A 22927-nucleotide genomic window follows, 5' to 3' on the forward strand; every position below is an offset into this window, starting at 1 on the left:
ATATATATATATATATATATATATAGATATATATATATAACAACTAATTATATAAAACATATAAAAACAAATTAACACTGGTTTAATATATGTATACAAATTATTTAATATTATATCATTTATTGTGTGAGTATTAAATATAGTCTTTCATTATTATTTTTAATTCTTATTTCATAACTTTATTTTTTTCCCCTGGGAAAAATCTTAATTTCATTAATAAAAGGAAATTACATTTTGTAGATGCATAAATGCATATTTAGATCAAATCCAAGACATGACTGTCATCATCAACAGTGATAAAAAAATTGTTGCCTTGATCCACGCAGGGAGGCAACAATATTATAAAAACTGTAAAAACTACAATATATAAGAATTGATAAGTCCTTCATGTGATAAATATATACACATAATAATAATTTTCATATGCCAACAGAAAATTATGCAATTATATCGATAAAAGGCAGTGGTAGTATTGATAGTGATCTCCATTGTGCAGTTCCTAGATCATCTAGATGCTTGGCGCCCCGATCGCAGCTTCTTTGGATAGGCTATCAACAACCTTGTTCCGCTCCCCGGAGAATGCGAGTCACCGGAGGTTACCCGAGTTCGTGCTGGAGGAAGGGGAGGAGGTCGATGGGGAGGTCAGCCACACTTCTTCAGAGTGGTCGATGGTGGGTCTGTAATGATGCTGATGCTGTGAAAAAATCTCGAGAGATAAAATCCTCCCATGGGATACCTTGCTGAGCCAACTGATGTATGACCACAAGCTGGATCAAACCATAATGATAGATTCTCCTGTGTTGCTGTGCTGGACTCCTTCTCTGCACCAAGGGCACCATCCTCTCAATATTCTGGCACAGGAAAACAGGGATGTTCATCATCCGTACCCGTGTGAAATGCATCAACAAACGAATATGGTATGAATACACACGTGAAAATCTGCCCTCACAGGTGAAATAGTGCATGATAAGCCTCATCAAGGAAACATACTCATCCCTCAAAAATCTAAAAGGAACTACACCAGTCATGTGTCTCATAAAGGCAGGTTTAATGTAGGGCTCATACTGAAATCTATCCAACAGTTTGTGCTTGTTCCACACTTCTCCAGCATTAGGTATCCCTGTTGCTTGGGCAATCATCTCAGGTGTCAATGTAAAATCCACCCCTACAAGGTTCACATGCCCATCATGCAAATGCAAAACAAACAAGCGGGTCAATTCCCTGTGATGCTGGATTTGAGAGATCCTCTCACAAAATTCATAACATGACAGATAGCGGAAACATGTGACTGCAATTGGACAAGCCTGCAAATCGGTCAAAGAGGTGGGCTCCTCTCTCTTATGGTGACCACTCTTACCACCCCTGTGAGGTCTCCTTTGTACCACAACCTCCGGAGTTGACTCACGGTCATCACTTTGCTCATATTCGGTCTCTGTTTCTGACATGTTTTTGAGAGCAAAGAGGCTGGAATGTACTGCTGCTTCTGCTCAAAAATCTGCTATTTAATTATTGAAATGTTGTTTCAAGGGGACAAATAGCACAAGGGAAATGTTAGGGAAGGGAAACTTTTAAGGGAAATTGGGAAAACTATATGAAATAGGGAGTTTAAGGGAAGGAATGATGATATATCCCATCACACAATTATCATTTGCAAATTTTTTATGAGAAGCAGGGTTTAGGATTAGATTCTTGATTTTTTAGGAATAGGGGTAGGGTTTTAGGGCTTTTGGTATTTTTGGTAGAGAGATTGAGTAAAAATGATGAGGGAGGTGGAAAAAAGATGTAGGGAAAAAGTGGGGGTGAAAAGGATAACCTTGAAAACAACAAGACAAACCCTAGCTCAACCAACACTTTGACCTTCTTGAGCAAATATGCATTGGATTCATTATTTCAAAATGATGACTTTAAAATACACTCTCATGCTTTTCAAGCTTTAGCAAACAATGTATTTTAATGATGAGAGGCCTACCTGCAACCTTGAAGCAATTTGGGGTTATTTAGCAGCTTATTGGCGAAATTTGGCAGAGGAATTCCCAACAGGTCGCGCGCACTGCCCAACGGGTCGCGCGCCCTCAACGGGTCACGCCTGTGTAATTTCTGAACTGGAATGGGCAGCCTGACGGGTCGCGCTCGCCCAACGGGTCGCGTGCCAGTCTCAATGGGTCGCGCGCAGGCAGACTAGACAAACTCGCCCAAATTTTCTTCAAAACGATTCTCTCTATTGCTTTGAGGCACAATGAAGACTAAATGGAGGGAGAAAGGGGCTTTATAGTCTTGTGTTAAATTAATTTCATTTCAAACCCTCTTTCTAATGCTTATCATGACACTTTTTCAAACTTTGAATGTTGCTGACTTTATGGTTTCCTTTTGTCCTAAAATTGGTTGAATTGATGTTTTTCTTGAAAAATTTTGCAGGGACAGCTTCTGAGGAATCTTGGCAAAGGGGATCAGGGCTGCATGCTGACTTTCAAAGAATTTTGAATTTTTACAACTTTTTACAAAACTTTGAGAAAATGACCTTGGGCTTTAAAAACAGGGTTTTTAAATCCAAGGTAAAAATTAGCTGTACAAGATGAAATCTTTTGAAGAAACACTTCGATAGTCATCCCTCTGGCCTGCTGGGCATTTATTGACTTTTAAAGACCTGACCTTAAAGACAAATTGGACCCAAACCCTAGACCTAGGACTTTTGACCTCAAGACAAGACAATCAACCTTAAAAGAGTTTATTGACTGAAACAACTTGATCCAGCAGTGCCAAGAGGGGAATAAAGACACCAGCTCCTCCATCAGGGTTATGGCATGCCTAATGGAATGCAAATGAGATGACATTGATGAGACACCTACTTATGCAAATGCAAAGAGCTTTGATCGTTTATGGAGGGCTTCTAGACCGACTCTAACAGAGTATTTGATGGCTTAGTCAGTGGGTGATGCCCCGAGATACTTGGAAGGGAGGGAAGCTGAGGAAAAACCTAGGATGTGCTTGATATTCTTCTGGGTGATGAGAGGAGTGTTGAAGAAGAAAATTTGGGAATTGTCCAAGTTTATGTATGTGCCAGAGGCATACAAGAAAAAATCTATGATGAATTTTACTTCTTTGGTTTCATTGACTGAAGGATGAATCATGAGAAGAGTATCATCAACGAATTTTTGGTGGGATAGGGTGAAGTTTTTGTGAAGAATAAGACATTTTAGAGAACCTTTTTGGAGTGTCACTTTGATGGATCTACCAAGGCCTTCTACCACAAGAATGAAGAGAGAAGGAGAGAAGAGATCCCCTTATCTAATGCCTCTAGAGGAGTGGAAAGTGTCAAATGGGGATCTATTAACAAGGATGGAGAAGAAAGTTTTGGAGACAAAGGAGATGATCCATTGAGTCTAATGGGGGCTAAAACCAAAAGCAAGAAGAATGCTTTCAATATACCCCCAATTGAGCTTGTCCAAGGATTTGGAAATATCAAGTTTCATGAGCATTCCTGGTTCCTTGAGGGTTTTGAGGGAGTGAATAGATTCATGAGATAGGATGATGCCATAAAGGATATGTCTTCCTTCCAAATAACAAGATTGTTCAGAGGACATGAAGAAGGAAAGAATAGGTATTAGCAGTTGGAAATGAGTTTTGTTATGATTTTATATATTAAATTGCATAAATTTATAGGGTGATATTTACCTGGGGATGCAGCATTGTCCTCCTTAGTGATCAGAGCCAGGAAGTTGGCATTGAAGGATGGTAGGATGCTCTTGTTGGTCCTTGATTCCTTTATAATTTCTAGCTTGTGAAGAAAGCGCCAACATTTCTTGAAGAAGGTGATAGTGAACCCATCTAGTCTAGGAGTTTTGTCATCATCCATCTAATGAAGATCCTTTGTGACCTTTGCTTTATTGACTGGTCTGATGAGAGCCATGTTATGGTCCTCACTAACTAGTTTGGGAATATTTGTATTGGTCTTATTGATGGATTCCCTACGTTGAGGTTGAGTGTAATGTCCCCAACCACAGGTCGTGCAACATTACTCAATCCACACCGCTTAAGTTCTGTAGAATTGACTGCGGAAGAAATTATACCCAAATCTGCCATAACTCACATATTTCTCGACAATTACATTTATGATAAATGCAACATTGTATGCCACATATAGGCATTTAATATCACCGTAATTATAATTAAATATTCTCAGCAGAATAAATAAATTATACTTGGCACATATATAATCTATTCAATTCAACTGCATTAAGCATAATAAATTCACATTAATGCACAATAAAAATTTAAACTCAAGCATAAAACCCTGGCTAGGGTTTATATATACTTCGTACAAGTAAATACAGCACAAGGTACTCAACAATCACATCAAACACATGAATCAGGGTTTATAGCTAGAAACCATAAATACACAGCTTATCTTTGGAGCCCATAAATGCACGTATAACCCATATTTACATCTTGCACTATACAATTAACATTGATTTTAATCATATAGAAGGATAATAACAAAACCTAAAAATTAGGGTTTCACCATACTTTCATAATTTTAACACAGTATGGCACATGAATACTTATCTAAATGAGAAGAATGATTGATTGTGGGCTCTCCATGCTTCACCCATCCATAAACCTAGTGGTTCATAAGCTCAACCACTAGGTCACCCGCAAGCTAGGGCGACAAGTCCAAATGTAACGGTAACCGAAAGTCTCCATGCATCCTTGGCCAAGGTACCAACCCAATGGTCCCGCCACTCCAGGGATCCAAGCACCCTCCAGGCTATTTACCAAGGACACAACCCAACATCCATGTTGTTATAGGGCTCCAAGCACCCTTTTGGTCGTAAACTGACACTGAGTTCCCACCAGAACTCCATGGTCGCCAAGCCATAATCAGCGCCATCAAACCCTTAGAGCACCAAACTCCTGAAGCCAGCATAGGGGCTCACATCATAACTAGATGCATCCATATGGTATGTTTAACTTAATAACCACACCTCAGCCAGTCCATGGTCCAACCTAGGACTCACCATCCATCAAGCAGTCGTAGAGTCTACTCCAAAACTAACTGACTAATTCCCTCTCCAGCCATCCCCTGGATGGATGAATAAATTTGCAAGAAAATATAACATTTTATAATTTTATAACCCTTACTAGCCAAGAGGTTGCACTCGTAGGAGCCCCGTAGGCCCCAGGGCACACTTTTCACCAAAAGAACATACTTGTTGCCTTTTCTTCTAGAGATGTGCCCCCCCATACTCTTTCCATTGAGTGGGATCTGCAGCTAGACTTATTTTATTATTATTATTATATTGTATTACATTAATTACAATTCAGGATCTAAGGCCTCATAACCTTTACAAGCTTATAAATGTTTGGGCACGTTGGACCCACAATACAATTAACTTCGTTACATGGGCACACCGGCCTCATAATATCATTTTGACTCACCAACCTAAATAATAATATTTAATTACATTATGAACGACATGGGTATTACATTGAGGGTCTTACAGAAGATCTAAGAAGTAGTTTACCAGGCCCTTTTCAATGTCCTCTTGCTTATCTATGATTTTTTTTGCCTCATTACAGAGGGAGGTGATGTGATTGGTAGAGTAGTGCTAAATTGTTGATTTGTGGAAGAAGGAGGTGTTTCATTCTCCCTCTTCTAGCCAACTAACTCTTGATTTCTGTTTTCATTAGATCTCCTGTTGTTTTTAGCATTTTTTTATCTTCTTGTTGAGTGCTTCCTCCTTTTCCTTTGATTCTTGTGTGTGGCCATTAAGGATGATTTCCTACTAGAGGGTATTTGTTTCCTTTTCCAGGATGTTCTTTTCATGAAAGATGTTATTAAATTATTCCTGGTTCCTTTTCTTGAGAAGGAGTTTGAGTTATTTGATCTTCTATTGAAATATGTACATCTTGGAGGCTTTGATGTTGTGCATGCTATTCCACCAGCTTTCAATTTTGTTGATAAGATTGGTTTCTGAGAGCCAAAATTGTTCAAACTAGATTTGGTGCTTGAGGGGATTACCAAAGTTGCTCCATGAGAGGGAAATGGGCTAATGGCCTGAGCCAGTTTATGGAAGGATCTTCGTTGAAAGATCATTTCCACCTGTGATAAGTTGTTCTACTACCAGGAAGCAGTCCAGGCATGAGGAGACCTACGTTGATCCCCGTCTCTTGTTCCTCCATGTAAAAAATCCATCGGTTGTCTTCATGTCCACCATATTTGTGTCTTCTATGAAGTTTCTTAAGTCCTTATACTTTGTCCCCTATTGATGCCTTCATCCCTTTTTTCTCTTAGAGAGGTGATGATGTTGAAGTCACCCCCTATTATCCATTTGTGTTGTTCTAACTGATCCCTTAAGGAGTGAAGATTCCTAAGTATGTTCTTCTTCCTGTTAAGGGCTTGAGGACTATATACATTGGATATAAATTCATGCAAATCAGTACCTAACAAATGAAAAGAATCCATGAGGACAAAAGGATTTAAAGGCAGAAATTCCATACTGACTTGACAGGGATCCCAGGAAATCCCTAAACTGACTCAAGCTCCTTTTGCATCCACCATGTTACTTCTTTTTTACCATATTTTTTCCATTATGGATTCAAAACCTTTGCAGGATCATTTTATTTCTTGGATTAACAGTATTTTCGAGAGATATTATTGGATCTTCCATCTTAGAATATGTTTCTTTGAGGGTCAATTTAGACCCTGTATGTTCCAGGAGACTATCTTAATGGTAGAACAGTGGCTTGGGAAGAGTAGATATTTGAGATCTACTTATATTGACTAGATTCTATCAACTTTCTTCCTAGGGTATCTAGGAGTTGAAGCATTGATTTCCTTCCTCTTTTCTTGAAGTCTTTGTTGCTCTTCTTTCCATGTTTGGCAGTGACCCCTAGTTGTATCGAGGCTTTGGCATTTTGGATAGAATCTGCTAGGAGATTGATCTATTTTGCAGGGATTGTGTTGATGGAAATCCTACTACAAACATCTTCCAGGGCCATCAGATCAAGCCCACCAAAATCAATGAATTCTTCTTCCTCTTCCATGAGAGTATCCTCTTTTTGTTGTGGGATGGAAGTTTCCAAATGTTCCAAAATGGTTGCTTCTACTAGGACTTTTCATTTTTATTCAAGGTTTGGTTTCACAAGTTTTTTGGGTGAGCCATCCTTTGCCTATCCTTGAGTCTTCCTAGAGGGTTCCTCTAGAATATCTCCTAGTACATCAAATTTGTTACTAGTCATCTGGAATTTGGGGCCAGCATAGGTGCCATATTTCTTTTTGTGACATCTCTTGGATGTTATCTTTATGAATCCTTCTACATTTGTTGTGTTGGAGTCTTCTGGATCTAGTTTCGGGTCATTCAAAGGGAAATCACAGAAGAGATACATATTCTGGTGGCATTTCCTACATCGAAAAGGAACATGTTCATAATCTAAGATCTGGAACCAATATTTTTCTTCAGATTCTACGATGATGGCTTCATTAAGGGATCCATAGATGTTCATGTAGACACAAATTCTATCATAGGAGGTGTAGAATCCTTGTCTTGTTTTCTAAAAGTGGAAAACAAATTTTTCCAGCTTATTTCCTATGTCTTGAATGGTTTCTAGGTCCCAATATTCGTATGGGAGGGAGTACATTTGAATCCAAATAGGATCCCAAGAGAAATATTCTTTTTCTGAGTTGAACCTTGTTGTCCATTGTCGCATATAAAGGTCGGTAGAGTTGAAGAAGTAAGGTCATCCTTCTATGACCATTGTCAGGTATTCTTGGTGGGTGAATATTACTATGAAGAATCCATTAGAACCAAGCTTGACGTCATAGTGGGCCTTGGGTTTCTAACATTGTACGATCCAGTGCAGGAGAGATTTTTCATTAGGCCAAGTCCCAATGAATTTGCAAATCATGGCATGATATTGCATGTGTTGAATGTTGTCATTTAATCTCATCGAGGGAACATGGATTCATGGAATCACTGATGATTTTGTGATGTAGGTGTTTTTGTTTCTTTGTGCAGATGTTGTAGGATTTTCTAGCTCCATGCTTTTCGTTGCATCGATAGGGATTGCATCAGCTATTTTGGAGTTATCCTGGTCAATCTTGGTAGAAAGGAGCGAGTCTGAGCATTGCCGAGTGTTTTGGATGCTAGACAGGTCAGATTTGTGGGGAAGGATGGAGCGTTTGGGAGCCCCTCCTCCTGGAGACGACATTCCACTAAGGCATACAACCAAGAGATGAGGTTGAGGCTACTCTGAGAAGGAGAAAGTAGGTTGTAGTTCGAAGGTGAATCAGTAGGGTGTTGTTGTAGAGCTCGTTCATTCTTTAGGTTGGTTTAATTATTAATTATTAATAATTATAATTAATAATTTTATTTTATTTTTTATTTTTATGTAATTTCACTAAGTCAAAATGTTTTAATTAATAATTAATATTAATATATTTTTTATGTAATTTTACGGAGTCAAATAATAAAATTAAATATATATATATATATATATATATATATATATATATATATATATATATATATATATATATATATATATATATATATATATAATGAAAGTTATGATTTTTCCTTGGGGGAAAGAATTGAAATGTAGCAATTTATAAAGACCTAAGAATGCTTTCAATGTAGCAATTTATAAAGACCTAAGAATGCTTTCATAAGTGATATCTAAAGGGATAATGATCTTGGTATACCCAATATTGAAACAGGTTGTATGCACAGGAGTGCAAGGGGGAGGGGTCCCTGGACTGTTATAAGAAGTTTGGGTGTTATTCCCTTCTTCGAAAAGAGGCCAAATGGTGAAGTACCTGTAGCCTGAGCATGTTGATTTATTGTTGATTTATTATAAATTATTGTTGAATGATTATACATGTCAATATATTAGATTGGTTTCTTATTAGAAGTGGCAAAGAACATGTGTGAAATTACTTTTCCTAATAGTTAGTATATAAATGGCATTGTGCATCAAGAAATATGTAGGTTGTTCTTGGGAATTTAACCTTAAAGGACCACTCGTTTAAAGTGGTATTTTAGGCAAGGAATACCTTCAACCATTGAAAGAATCCTAAGGATAATGAGAAGGGGACACGAGGCTAAAGAAGGATCCAGATGGATACCCATGAGAAAATCATTAGTTGAACATGCATATCAATGGTAGCTATGAAAGTATGGAAATCAACAACACTGCAACAACAGGAATTTTGAGGGAATGGATAAACATTTCTTCAAGGTTTAGTTGTACCTTTAATGATATGAATAAATTTTGATGAGTTATGAATTCCCATGAAGGGCATGGTTAAGGTAGATAACTTTCAGAGTACATAAGATTTGATAAAAATATTATAATTATATATTATCTATCCCAATGGATAGTACTCAGATATCCAAGGAGAATAATGATGAAATCTCGGATCATGTATGTAAAGCAGAGAACGATAATGAAAAATATTGACCTTTAGCAAATTTGAACTATTAGCAAGAAAAGTATGTGTCATATATTTTATGAAATAATTGCAACATGATTTTCAATGAGTTGCGTACTGCAATTATATTGCCTTTTAATTTGCTTGGTTTGTAGTTCAACATGATTTAATGACTGACTATGTGATAATTTTGTAAAAAAATTGTGGCTATTGTAAATGATATGTCTCAAGTATTCCAAAGAAACTAACACATTGTGGTTGAGTGTTAATGAAAATTATAGGTATAATTCCTTGGGCATGACATGGAATGTAAGTCCTTAATGAAGGATGGGAATGTTATCACTTACAAAGAGCCAAAAATTAGGAGAAGAACCTCCTAGTTTTGATACTTGGCTTCTATATGAAGAAATTTTGGAAAATAACTTTTTTTATTGAAATTTTTATGGTAAATCTCATGGGAAATGTATGCATGTGATACATGTGATCTTATGTATGTATCCAAGGAGGATAGACAATGGTTGTAAATAAGATCAGCACAATATATGAATTGAAAGTATTCCATGTATTTCCTCCTTATAGGGATATGGTGAATTCCTTGGTTGGAACACCTAATGTTGAAAAGTAGTGAGCCCATGAACAAGGCCATTGAAATGATATTAGACCCCAGGACAAGAGGATCTCGGTCAGGTAGATCATGAAAGGAAGGGGGTTTCCTAGACACAGAAATGGGAGCAAGTCAGAAAAATTCCTTAGCTATAAGGTTCTAATAGAATATTCAATATTCTTATGTATGAGAATATTAGTCAAGATGATCACCCAAGGAAAGGGATTGTCTGGACACCGAAATGGCAGGTAACTGCAAAGAAGGGGAGACTTGCCACACAATTGTCGAATCGAGAGCGTGAATGTGTAAGTCTGATTGCAATTAGTGATCTAAACTTGTTACTTATTGAAGCATGATGAGGCAAAGGATAACCATACATATAAGTATTGTGGTTAAATAAATATTTTATCTAGATTTGTGAAATTCAACCAAATGCTTATGCTTAGAAAAATAATTTTAATACACTTGCTCACTAATGATTATTGTAGGAATTTCATAAGTCTAAAAGTGACCAAACCGTAAATAAAATACCATTGATAAAGCAATGAAATGAAAAATAACATCAAGAATGATGATGATATGAAGGAGAAATGAATTGAGATTCTTCTTCTACATCCATCACATTGAGATTTTTTATGCAGATGTTTGGAACCATCAAGTGTGGTTCATCTTCAGGGAAAAATGATGAACCATCATATGTCCTAAAGATGAACCACACTTGATGGTTTGAAATGTTGGCACAAAAAATATCAATGTGATGGATTCATATGAAGAAGCTCAAATCAATTCAAAACACATAAGCCTCAATTTTGAAGGAGAAAGGATGTTAATGGATTTAAAAGGTATAAGTTCATAGGCTACTATACTGAACAAAAATCACTTGAAATAGAACATTTCAACTAAAGATGACACCTAAAAAGGTGTGAACATTAAGGACAATGTTCCTTTAAAGGGGAGGGGATTGTAATATCCGTAGAAATTAACCCCTTGTTGACATGGCAATTGTAATTAATTATGTTATTGATCCATGTATGGGAATGTAAATGTAAATAGGAAAAAGACATGAAATAATTGTACTTATAATTTAATACCAACTGATGAAGTGATGAAGCCTTGATATGATACAGGCCAATAGAATTCATGTGGAGGAGGGAACCCGAGAAATGAGAATTATAGTATTAATATTTTCCAAAGGATTATTGGCTAAGCCAAATGTTCATAAGGATTAAGATGGGATTAATATTGTCAACCTTTCCCAAAAAAATATCAAGTGAGAAGGTGTATTACTAACTTCCATCCATTATTAGGGGAATGGGGCACTCGTGTTATGATTATTCAAGAGGTATGGATAGAGTACCACTAGAAGACTTCAACAAAAGTTTATAATCTGACCAAGCATGGGAAGACCTACTAGAAAATCAATCAAGGAAGTCGAACCAAAAAAGGACAGATAGAGAAAGAAACATATGCAACATAGTTACCAACCAAATGAGAAATGTACCGAGTTCTCACATTTTTAGAGGTTGCAAAAAATCATCCAATTTTGAAAAGTGTTGAATCAAAATACACCTTTTTCTTTGAGCATATTTTTGACATTTTAAATTTTCTTATGTATTAAGTATGCACATTTTTTTTAAATGTTAGTGATTTTCATACCAATTTTGAAAAGTGTTGATGCATTATCAACCCTTTTTTTTGGGCTTATTTTTTACACTTCAATTTTTTTTTATATATTAAGTATGGATAATTTTTTAAAATGTTAGTGATTTTCATGCGGATTTTGAAAGTGTTGATGCAACATCAACCTTTTCTTTCTAGGCATATTTTTGACACTTTAAATTTTCTTATGTCCTAAGTATGCACAATTTTCTTTTAATGTTGATTATTTAACCATTTTTCAAGTTGTTTGATTCCTCTTCCTATTTTTCGCCCTAAGATGTTAGTTTTTTAAGTGTTTTCTAAAATTGTGTTTTTTGTTTTTCTATGCAATTTTTTTATAATGAGATTTTTAATTTGTTTTGCGAAGTTTAAAAAAACTAATAATATTAATATTTTGAAGTTAGGAATTTTCTTATATATTTATATATCATTAATTAATACTTCAATACATATAAAATAATTGTCACTAAAAAATAATAATTATAACACTCACAAAAAATATACATTTTTGTTAAACACGCATGGTGAAGAAAACCAAATAGGATAAACGTGATATGCTTTATTATTCACAAGATGTACATTTACAATACATTGGTGAGACTGTTGGATTCATATTCCAACGTCTCTTGGACTCCCTTTGACTACTTAGCTCCCACACCTTAACCCTTAGTGGATTAGGTGTCCAACATTCCTCCCCTTAATCCAAAGGGGTATGTATGAGTCCAAGAAGAGACTTGTAATACAAAATGTGCAAAAATGCATGGCAACACTAGGCTCAATGTGCGCTCTAAAATTTTGGTGTAAGGTGGTAATTGAAGGATGACCACCAACACTGGAACGCTTAGTGCAGTTCCTAAAACTCTTCCAAGTCTGGAAAGAAGCTGAAATATTCTATTAGAGGAAGTGTCCCTAATTCTTTGGAGCGGGAGACCTTCAACTTGGAAAAGGGAGTTCTACAACCTTTGGTGGTTCAAGGAAGGTCGCCAACCAAAGGAACGCTTATTGTGATTCCCATAACTCTTCCAAAATTGGCAAGAAGATGAAGTCTTCTACTAGAGGAAGTGTTCCCAATTCTTTGAAGAGGGAGAAGCTCAACATGAAGAGGGAGGTCTCAACCCTGCATAGATGGTTTAAGGTTGACCACCAACCAAAGGCATACTCATGGCATCTCTGTCTTTGGCTACAACTCTAAATCTGGTATGGCAGGTTGTGGCTCAGGCTCACTTGAACTTATGTGTGTCTAGCTACAATGCTGAATTAGGTAGCAGGTTCAGGTTATGCCTCAAGCTCGCTTGATGTGGATTTGAAGCTTGTAGATGACCATCACTTCCCCCCTGTCAAATACATAGTGAGAAGATGGAGAAAACTCAACTACAAGATTTTTCAATACTCTAGAACAAGTTTTGACATATGACTGAAATATCTTCTTGGTTGTTGAAGCCCATTGCCAAGAAGTGATTCATCCAAGATGAATCTTTGTTCTTGAAGGAGGCTTGTTTTTTAGGCATCTATTTGAAGAATGAATGTTTTTATGATAGTGCCCACATGGATGAAGATCAATACAGTGATATTTCATATGGCCAACTCGGTCACAATGTTGGCATTTAACAATCTGTTGTGGCTGATGTGGAAGAGGACCAGAATCTGGAACAGCTAAAGGTGAACTGTCATGAAGAAATCCAGCACTATGGAATTGGATGGGCTTTGAGTAATCTGGAATATGAAATGGCACCTTCTTATCATATCCGAGACCTATTTTATACTTGTTGTTGACAAGATCTTCCCAAGGTCTGATGATTGGCTTGGGAAGTGCATATTGAATTTCTTCTTTTGCACACAAATATGCTCTTGCACTAGGCATTGAATGTGAATCAACCTCAACCTTATTGATTTCATCACTTTATGTCTATTGATGGGTGTTTGTTTTAACCTTGAACAAATGATTATTTTGAGCATAAAATAGTTTAGAATGACAAATCTATTGAAGCTCATCTCGCTGGAACTGAGATTCTAGCTGCAAAAAGTCAATCTTTTCCTGTGCATTATGTAGGTAGGTATGAATGTCACAAAGATTGTATTCTCTAATGTTTACCTTCCCATTAACAGTGTAAAGTATTAGGTTATTCAGTAGCTCTAATATATCATCAAATTTGGCCATTTTCAAGTTAATACAAAGAATCAAAGAGCACTAATACACAACTAACACCAATGTGCATACACAGTCCATGTTATAGTTGATTCAATGCACCACAGTGAAGAACAAACAACACAGTTCGATGGAATTGTAGCAAGGTGTTAGGAGATGGGATTTTGGGATGAACTTAAATAAACTCAAAGTAGCCAGTGTACACACCAAACGCACCATATGCATAATCAACACAGGTTTTTATCGCACTACAACTCACAATATTTCAATGCATTGTTCAACAATCCTCAACAAGATTGTGACTCGATGCATAAAGTCTTCACACTTTGACATTCAACCTCAAACCTCACGATGACATGATTGTTTCTCTAGTGATTTGATCATGAGACTTCCTCATTTTTTTTAACCAGTTCTAACAACCTCAAAGAATCCGTCGATTGCCTTTACAAAAATACCAAAACACAAAATCAAACCATTAAAGACCATCAATAACAAAGCTCTAGCGAAATCTCGACATATAATAAATAAATATTATATCTATGTAAGTCAACGCCATCAGATATTGTCCACTTGATAGGCACGTGCTACAATATGAGAAATCCAATGGTCAAATAAGTCCACTAGGATTTCTGCAGTATTTTTCCCTCGTCACTCCAAATTGTGATATGGGTGTGGCTCATTGGCAGAAGCGCTAAAACACAACCACTATTATTCACTCTCATGTTAACTTTCAAGTCCTATGGCCCTTTGATTGTCAGCCATTTTCTTTGTTCCATATCAAAAGTCACTACGTCATAACAGTGGAGGCACCAATCTCTCTTAATCTGAGGGCCGCCAAATTGCTGGCTCTTTTGTGTTAAGCTCTGTCAAATTCAGAGGAATGGGCTGATGGAAATTACCATTACAAAGCTGGAGGAGGAAATGGGTTCTTTACATTAATAACTAAGTCAGGAATGCAATGAACGATGTCTTATGGAGTACATGTTCAAACAAGTACCATCATTGTCACCGCTAGTGGCAATTTCCTCCTTAGGCAAGTTAAAGGACCAGGCATTTTCATATTTGTATCTTCAAGCAGAGGAATGGGTTGGAATAGTCCGACTATATGAGAGTTCATAACCAACACGAACCAACATATAATCAAACGTGCGAACTAGCATATAACCAAACACAGAGATATCAAATTTCATTGCCTCTCCATACTCCAAAACACCAACACAAACTGTGGTATGAGGGAGTCTTCAAAACAACTCAAGCAAAGGAACAAATAGAGCCTATAATGGGATGTTGAGATGTGTAATTTCCATTGTTTGCTTGCAGGGAAAACTCTGAGCGAGAGCAGAAAATTCAAGAGTAACGTCTTTGTTTCTGCAGGAGGAACGCACAATGACTAATAAAGAACAACCAGACCAACAGGTGTGTTAGGTAGCCTGAAAAGAGAAAATTTCCCAGCTAGAACAAAAATATTGAGATGGAAGAATTGATGGGCAAAGGACCGAGGGAATTATTTTTTTTTTACTTAGGAGAGGAGTTTCACTATATGGAGGAATCTAGATTTAGCTCTAACAACATCAGGATGGCAGAGGTGTTTTGAGCCAACGGCTCTAATACCATGTTAAACAGTGAACACGCATGGAGAAGACAAGCAAATAGGATAAACGTGATATGCTTTATTATTCGCAAGACGTACATTTATAATACATTGGTGAGACTGTTGGATTTATATTCCAACGTCTCTTGGACTCCCTTTGACTATTCAACTCCCACACCTTAACCCTTAGCATATTAGGTGTCCAACAATTTTATATATATATATATATATATATATATATATATATATAGATATATAGATATATATATCAGGACTTTTTCGCTAAAAATGACATATTAAATAAAATATTTTTGTTAAAAAATTGACAAATAACAAATTTTATGAAAGTTTCTTTGAATTTTATATCCAAAAATGATCACTTTTGAATTTATTTTTTCCAAAAAAAAAAATCACATTTGAAGCTTATGATTCACATAAAAGTTTAAGTTCACAGCCCCGCAAGTTATTGGGTTTTTGGAAAATGGCGGGGGACTTTGTTGCGGGTTGGGGAAAGGGGTGGTTTGCTTTATGGCTTTTTAACTGGATCTGAGCGGAACTGATTCTTTTTTGGTTGTATTTGCTGAAGGAACTCCAGTAAGACATGGCCAGCAAGCGCATTCAAAAAGAACTCCAGGACTTGCAGAGGGATCCCCCCACTTCCTGCAGTGCAGGGCCTGTTGGCGAAGATTTATTTCATTGGCAGGCAACCATAATGGGCCCAACTGAGAGCCCTTACGCCGGAGGGGTTTTCTTTGTTATGATCCACTTTCCTCCAGATTACCCCTTCAAGCCCCCGGAGGTTAATTTCCAAACCAAGGTAAGTAAATTCAGAAATTCATTTTCTTATAGCTGCAACGCTTCTCTGCTGAACACAAATTCAAGCTATCAAGAGTAAGCTGTGCTTTTGAATTAGTGTTATTTGGATCACTTATATACAGCTTTATAAATCATTGTTTTCTTAATGTGTCTGCCTTCTCTGTAAGATAAAATATTCAAGTTTACTTGAGCCGTTAGACACCCAATAGCAAAATATCACGCTCTTAGATTTGATAAGATTATTATGCACATGGACTGATAACCTATAAGGGTTGGCTCTCAGTTAGATCACATATTTCTTACCCTGGTTTGCTCAGAAACTGCGGGTGGCATTCCAGGTTAGTTGTCGGAATATTTGGTCAGTTTTTATCTATTGTACGCAGAACTAGGGTTGATATGCAGGCAACAGGAGTGATCTTTTTCTTTTGAATTGGTGTCTATACCTAGATTATGATTTTCTCAAGCAATCACAAATGGAATTACACCATGATCGTGCTTTGCAGGTCTTCTCCTGACGATGGCTGGCATAGGGGATGATGCAATGACAGTAAGCAAATTTTATGCCCTCTTTTACGTTGGAAGATAACTGGTGCAATGCGGTCATTTATTCCAAACTCTGCTGTTGTTCACACCAATAGTTTTGGTCCAGGGCAGTACGTCATCAACCTCTAAAGTCTTCTTGTATCCCATGGCAAACAAGGGGTTGAGCCAATGGAATTTCATCAGGCTCCAAACATTGGCTCTGGAATATGGAGTCAACTGATTAATATGGCATATCTCATGTTGAGGATTAAATCTGGCAGATCTGTATGTACATCTGAATCCAATTCCTAGTAACTTGCCTTTTAGGCTTTTCTTTCTTATGGGGCTGTCATATTTGCTACAATCTCTGGTTGCTTTAGGCCTACTTAAATCATTTAGATGACTGTGTGGATGTACATATGATTTTCTATGATTTAGAGAATAATGATGCTATGATCTTTCTGTTTGCATAGGCAACCCTTCTCAGCTCTTGGAGCCTACGTAGATATATGGTTTCCCAAGCTGCTGGGCTCCAAAATACCATTGTCTCTGGGCCAATGACTCAATCATCTTTGCACCAAAGAAAACAGAGGCCAGCACATAGCCTTCATAGGAAAAATGCTCTGTTCCTCCCAAGTACTCTACAAACAAGTTTATCATATATGGACCTATATATGTTGCACAGCTAAATATGCCTGCAAACAAAGCATTGATTATCATTCCCTTCCAAACAGATGACAGGATGGCCTTTAGCATTGATGGGTTCTGTATATTTGTCTCGACCTTTTGGCAGCACCAGTTGGTTTCAAGTCCTCGATATGACTCTTCAGCAGTATCCTTGCCTGCAACACTTGGTACGTCATCAAGCTCTAAAGTCTTCTTGTATCCCATGGCAAACAAGGGATTGAGCCAATGGAATTTCATCAGGCTCCCTAAGTTCAGCTGATGTACTCTGCCTAAAGCCCATCCTTAAATCCTCCACTTCGTACTATGTAAAGAAGCACTGGAGCTCTCAGCTGGTACTTTTAGTATATGCGAAATTGTTGATGGCACTTCCATGGAATCAACAGACATCAGGGTATAGAGTCTTCGGCAGAATCTTTCGTTTGCAATGTTGAAAACAGAATATCAGTGGACAACCAGATGGATTTTTGTTTTCGTTTCTGTTGTATTCAGATTTAGGCAAGGCAAACAGAAAACTTACTCCACTATATCTCCTGCTATAGCATGAAGAGTTTCTTACTGGGGAGAACACATAGACACATTGCATCATTTGAGTTTGAAAATGCTTAAAATGATTCCCAGATAACTCAAAACAACACACATATTGTGCATCATTCAAGTTTCAAAAGTTGTCTTTCTCTAAAGTTGTCTGTATTTGTTGGAAGAATGTTACGAGTCAGGAGCTTGAGTATATTTTGTATGAACACCAACCTTGTTGCTTAATTAACATCATATTTCCGTACCTGTATTTTTGTAATATTAATCTTTCTGGCGAAAACATTAATTGACCGCTCAATGCTAATTAAATTAAATGCACTTGCCTGTATCAATGACTGAAAGTCTTACAGTTAGCTGGCTTTCTAGATTTCAGGTTATGGGTCTGGATCGAACAGCTACTAGAGAAGGCAGGCTCAACTTCACGCAGGGACTCGCTGCCAGTCCCTGCACCAAGCCGGTGCTCATTCCTTTCGTAAAGACCCATAACCAAGCCCAATGATCAAATATTCATTTTTTTTCTTGAAGTAAAAAAAGTTCAGTATGTTCCTTAAGAGCCTCTTCCAGAAGGGCTTTCGCTTCTTCTGTAAATGTACCAGTAGAACGTATAATTTCTCCGAACTGAGGTTTATTTTTTATCAAATAAAAACGTAACCCAAGGAGAAATTTTCTCACCTGTGCTATTTCGAATATATCCAGGTATCCGTTTGTTCCGGTATAAATAGTAGCTATTTGTTCTTCTACAGTCAAAGGAGCCGACTGAGATTGTTTGAGCAACTCACGTAATCATTGACCCCTCGCCAATTGATCTTGAGTAGCTTTATCAAGATCGGAAGCAAATTGTGCAAAAGCTTCCAACTCTGCAAATTGAGCTAACTCTAATTTCAACTTTCCAGCTACCTTTTTCATAGCTTTTATCTGAGCCGCAGATCCTACTCTAGAGACGGAAATACCCACATTAATAGCAGGTCGGATCCCGGCATTGAATAGATCGGCCGATGAAAATATTTGTCCATCGGTAATGGAAATTGCATTAGTGGGAATATAAGCTGAAACATCTCCAGCTTGAGTCTCAACTATTGGTAGAGCAGTAACACTCCCCTCACCTAACTGGGAACTTAATTTAGCTGCTCTTTCCAAGAGACGGGAATGCAAATAGAAAACATCTCCCGGATAAGCTTCTCGGCCAGGTGGTCTTCTTAATAGAAGAGACATTTGTCGATAAGCTTGTGCCTGTTTGGAGAGATCATCATAAATGATTGATGTGTGTTGTTTTTTATACATGAAGTATTCAGCCAAAGTTGCTCCTGTATAAGGGGCGAGATATTGTAATGTAGTGGGAGAATCCGCAGTTTCCGCTACCACAATGGTATATGCCATTGCGCCACGTTCTCGGAATGTATTAACTACCTGAGCCACGGAAGAAGCTCTTTGACCAATTGCTACATAGACACAGATTACATTTTGACTCTTTTGATTAAGAATAGTATCTGTAGCTACTGCTGTCTTGCCGGTCTGTCTGTCCCCAATAATTAATTCTCGCTGACCACGCCCTATAGGAATCATAGAATCAATAGCAATAAGCCCCGTTTGAAGGGGTTCATATACGGAACGTCTTGATATAATACCTGGAGCGGGAGATTCAATCAGTCGAAATTCGGAAGCTGAAATTTTACCCTTACCATCAATGGGTTGGGCTAGAGCATTTACAACACGACCCAAATACGCATCACTTACTGGTATCTGAGCAATTTTTCCTGTTGCTCTCACGGAACTACCTTCTTGTATCATCAAGCCATCGCCCATTAATACAGCTCCAACATTATCCGATCCCAAATTTAGGGCAATGCCTACTGTACCATCTCCAAATTCCACTAATTCCCCTGCCATTACTTCATCAAGACCATGAATACGAGCAATGCCATCTCCTACTTGAAGTACGGTGCCAAGATTACCAACTCTTACTTCGTTGTTATATTGTTCGATCTGTTTCCGTATAATACTACTAATTTCGTCGAGTCTAATACTTCCCATTAGCACTTATTAATTATCTGTTCAGAAATAGGTCCTTAACCTTTTTAATTATCTATTGAGAAATAGGACCTATAACAACTAATCATTTGTGTTCATCATGGTTCTAAGCAGGCCAATATTGTGATCGATCGTACGTAAATGTAACTCAGTATTCAAACGACTATTCAAAGTTCCTATAGCTCTTCGTAAAGCTTGGCGAGAAACTTGTTGTCGGATCTGGTCAAATGCTCTTTGCTGTTCGGAGTAAATCGTCTCATTCTTGGGATCCTCTAATTGTTCCAAATTATCAGAAGCAGTATTGAGGAGATCCTCTTTCTCTCGTTCTATTTGGGAGTTTCCATTTACCTGGATTTCGTCCGCTATCATTTCCACGTTCCTTAAGCAAGCCCGAGCTTTCTCGAGCTGATCGATAGCTCCTTTACATAGTTCTTCCGAATTCTGAATAGTCTCCAATATTTTCTGTTTACGGTTATCTAATAGATTACTTAATGAAAGTAGATTATCTATTCACAAATTTCACGAATTCATAATCTCTTCCCAAACTGAACACGAATCTTTCGATTCATTCGGCTCTCCTGCTCAGTTCTTTTTTATTCCCCAGGAACGTATACGTTCCCTTCACACCAAGCTTGCCCTTTCCGTTCCGTTTACGGAAGATTAGAATCAATTTATAAAAGACCGAGATCTCCGAAGGGCTCTTCCAGCAAAAGGGATTTGCAATTATCAAGAAAGTTTTATGTTGTTTTTGTTTCCCCTTTTCTCTCCTCTTCTTCCCTCATGAAAATTGAATCGTTCCATTCAATCAATTAATTTGTGCCTCCTCCTTTTTGTTCTATCGAATAAATTCCCTTCTGTTTAGGTCGTCAGTTCAGCATTGGAACTAAAATTGGATGGGAGATTGGGACTATTTTTCAGTAAATAGATCAAATTATTCCATTGATATGAATGTTATATATCGGATCAATCTCCAACTATGCCTTTGAATCCATCTCATCTTGACACAGCGGTGGAAAGAATACCCAGTTAGTTGTGCTTAGACTTCAAACAGTTCAGCTTTAACCATTCTAGTGGTCCTCCCTCATTGGTTGTTATAAACTAAGAGTTCATTTCCCAATCAATTACGAAATGCTATAGTTCTTCGCTATTCCCCATTCAGAAGTAATTCGTTGAGATTATGCACTTTTCTATCTCCAAAGTGCAGCTGGTTGGGCCCAGCCATATTATTCGAATATACAACTCGCACACACTCCCTTTCCAAAATAGATCAGTACACTAAGCACCACACTTGAATTTATTATATTTGTTTCTAAAATATTGGTATTTGATCCGAAACCCCCAGCGGAAGGCCAATAACTCAAGGAAATGAAAGGATCAATTACATTTTTCATACGCTCTCCCCTCATAGATAAGGATATGTTCTACAGAATTTTGTTATTTTCTTATTTGATCCTATCTAGTTCTGGATAATAATATTTGGGATACTTAACTTAGTCCCAGGTCTTTTATAAGGATAAAAAGAATTTGCTTGCCCTATCCACTCCCTTCCCTGCCGCACGCGTCATGAATCTTTCCGACCGAAGTATAGTTATAGGAAGAATAATTCATTTGCTAATTATTCAGATCAGCCTCTCCTGCAGTTTAACAAGTAAATTATTGGAGAAATACTAATGTAATGACGAGGTGTAGGGATCTTTTTTTTCAGGATTAAACAAAGGGATTCGCAAATAGAAGTGCTAGGGCCACAACTAGTCCATAAATAGTTAAAGCTTCCATAAAAGCTAAACTTAGCAGTAAGGTACCTCGTATTTTACCTTCTGCTTCTGGTTGTCTCGCAATACCTTCTACAGCTTGGCCCGCAGCAGTGCCCTGGCCAACGCCAGGTCCAATGGAAGCAAGCCCTACAGATAATCCAGCAGCAATAACGGAAGCAGCAGAAATTAAGGGATCCATGGTAATCTCCTCTTACTAAGGTTGGGAAATAGTTGATAATACGACAGTTTCATCTATTGAGTGTTCACCAATGGTAAAATTATGGAACGATTTCTTCCGAACAACTAAGAACAAAAATATTTATTGATGATATCAAAGTGATAATATCAACGAATAGGGTATCCCTTATGCAAATATTTCATCATAAAAAGATTTATTCTTCATAATATTCAAAATAAAGATTCCATTTTATTGGGCATATGAATTCTTATAACGGAGAGAGAATAGACTGCGTAAGAGCCTATAAGTCATTATATATCACATCTATAGATGTGATATTAATCCATATAATCTATAAGGCTTATAATCAATATAAATGGATTAATATATGAAACGAACTATATACAAAGTAAACACGTTCGAAAAAATCCTCCCCTTAATGGGAACAAAAATTTAATCGTTCTACGCCGGTACATTCTTTACTCAAACAACTCCGATTAGTGAACCTGTTCGATCCTATTATCATATTTCTATACAAATGGACCAATCGGATCCACTCTATCTGGAGATCTAATGGACAGAAGTAGTTAACTGATCTTAAATCTTGTTACCAAGCTCTTTTTACTAAGAAATCTGATTTGCTTCTACCATACATATCAAGTCATGCGTTGGTACGATACTTAGAAAATATTATGTCTGATTGGACAGTGATTTAATGATGACCCTCCATGGATTCACCTATATAAGCTGCAACTAGAGTTGCAAAGATCAGAGCTTGAATACCGCTCGTAAATAATCCCAGGAACATTACAGGTATAGGAACTATTAAAGGTACCGGAGAAACAAGAACAGCAACTACCAATTCGTCAGCTAATATATTTCCAAAAAGTCGAAAACTAAGTGATAAAGGTTTTGTAAAATCTTCTAAGATATTAATTGGTAAAAGTATTGGGGTTGGTTGAATATATTTACCAAAAT

General features: G+C 37.2%; 1 protein-coding gene across 3 annotated transcripts; it reads left to right on the top strand.

The window, feature by feature from the left end:
- Positions 1-16020: 16020 nt before the first annotated feature.
- LOC149165719 (ubiquitin-conjugating enzyme E2 5A-like) lies at positions 16021-17431 on the top strand. 3 transcript variants are annotated; one of them, XM_089431189.1, is made up of 5 exons: positions 16021-16247; positions 16530-16584; positions 16750-16793; positions 16896-17053; positions 17242-17431. In XM_089431189.1, the coding sequence occupies exons 1-4, from the start codon at positions 16032-16034 to the stop codon at positions 17007-17009; spliced, it is 429 nt and encodes a 142-aa protein (XP_089287315.1). In that variant the 5' UTR covers positions 16021-16031; the 3' UTR covers positions 17010-17053; positions 17242-17431. The 3 variants fall into 3 exon arrangements, 2 of the variants coding, with proteins under 2 accessions (XP_089287315.1, XP_089287316.1); XM_089431190.1 differs by lacking the exon at positions 17242-17431 and having other exon boundaries at positions 16901-17228; XR_016260346.1 differs by lacking the exons at positions 16896-17053; positions 17242-17431 and having other exon boundaries at positions 16105-16321; positions 16750-16788.
- The last annotated feature ends 5496 nt before the right edge of the window (positions 17432-22927 follow it).

Source organism: Pinus tabuliformis, chromosome 5_1 (genome assembly GCF_031772625.1).
Source record: "Pinus tabuliformis cultivar Carrire ecotype Pingquan chromosome 5_1, CPIR1, whole genome shotgun sequence".
NCBI lineage: Eukaryota > Viridiplantae > Streptophyta > Pinopsida > Pinales > Pinaceae > Pinus > Pinus tabuliformis.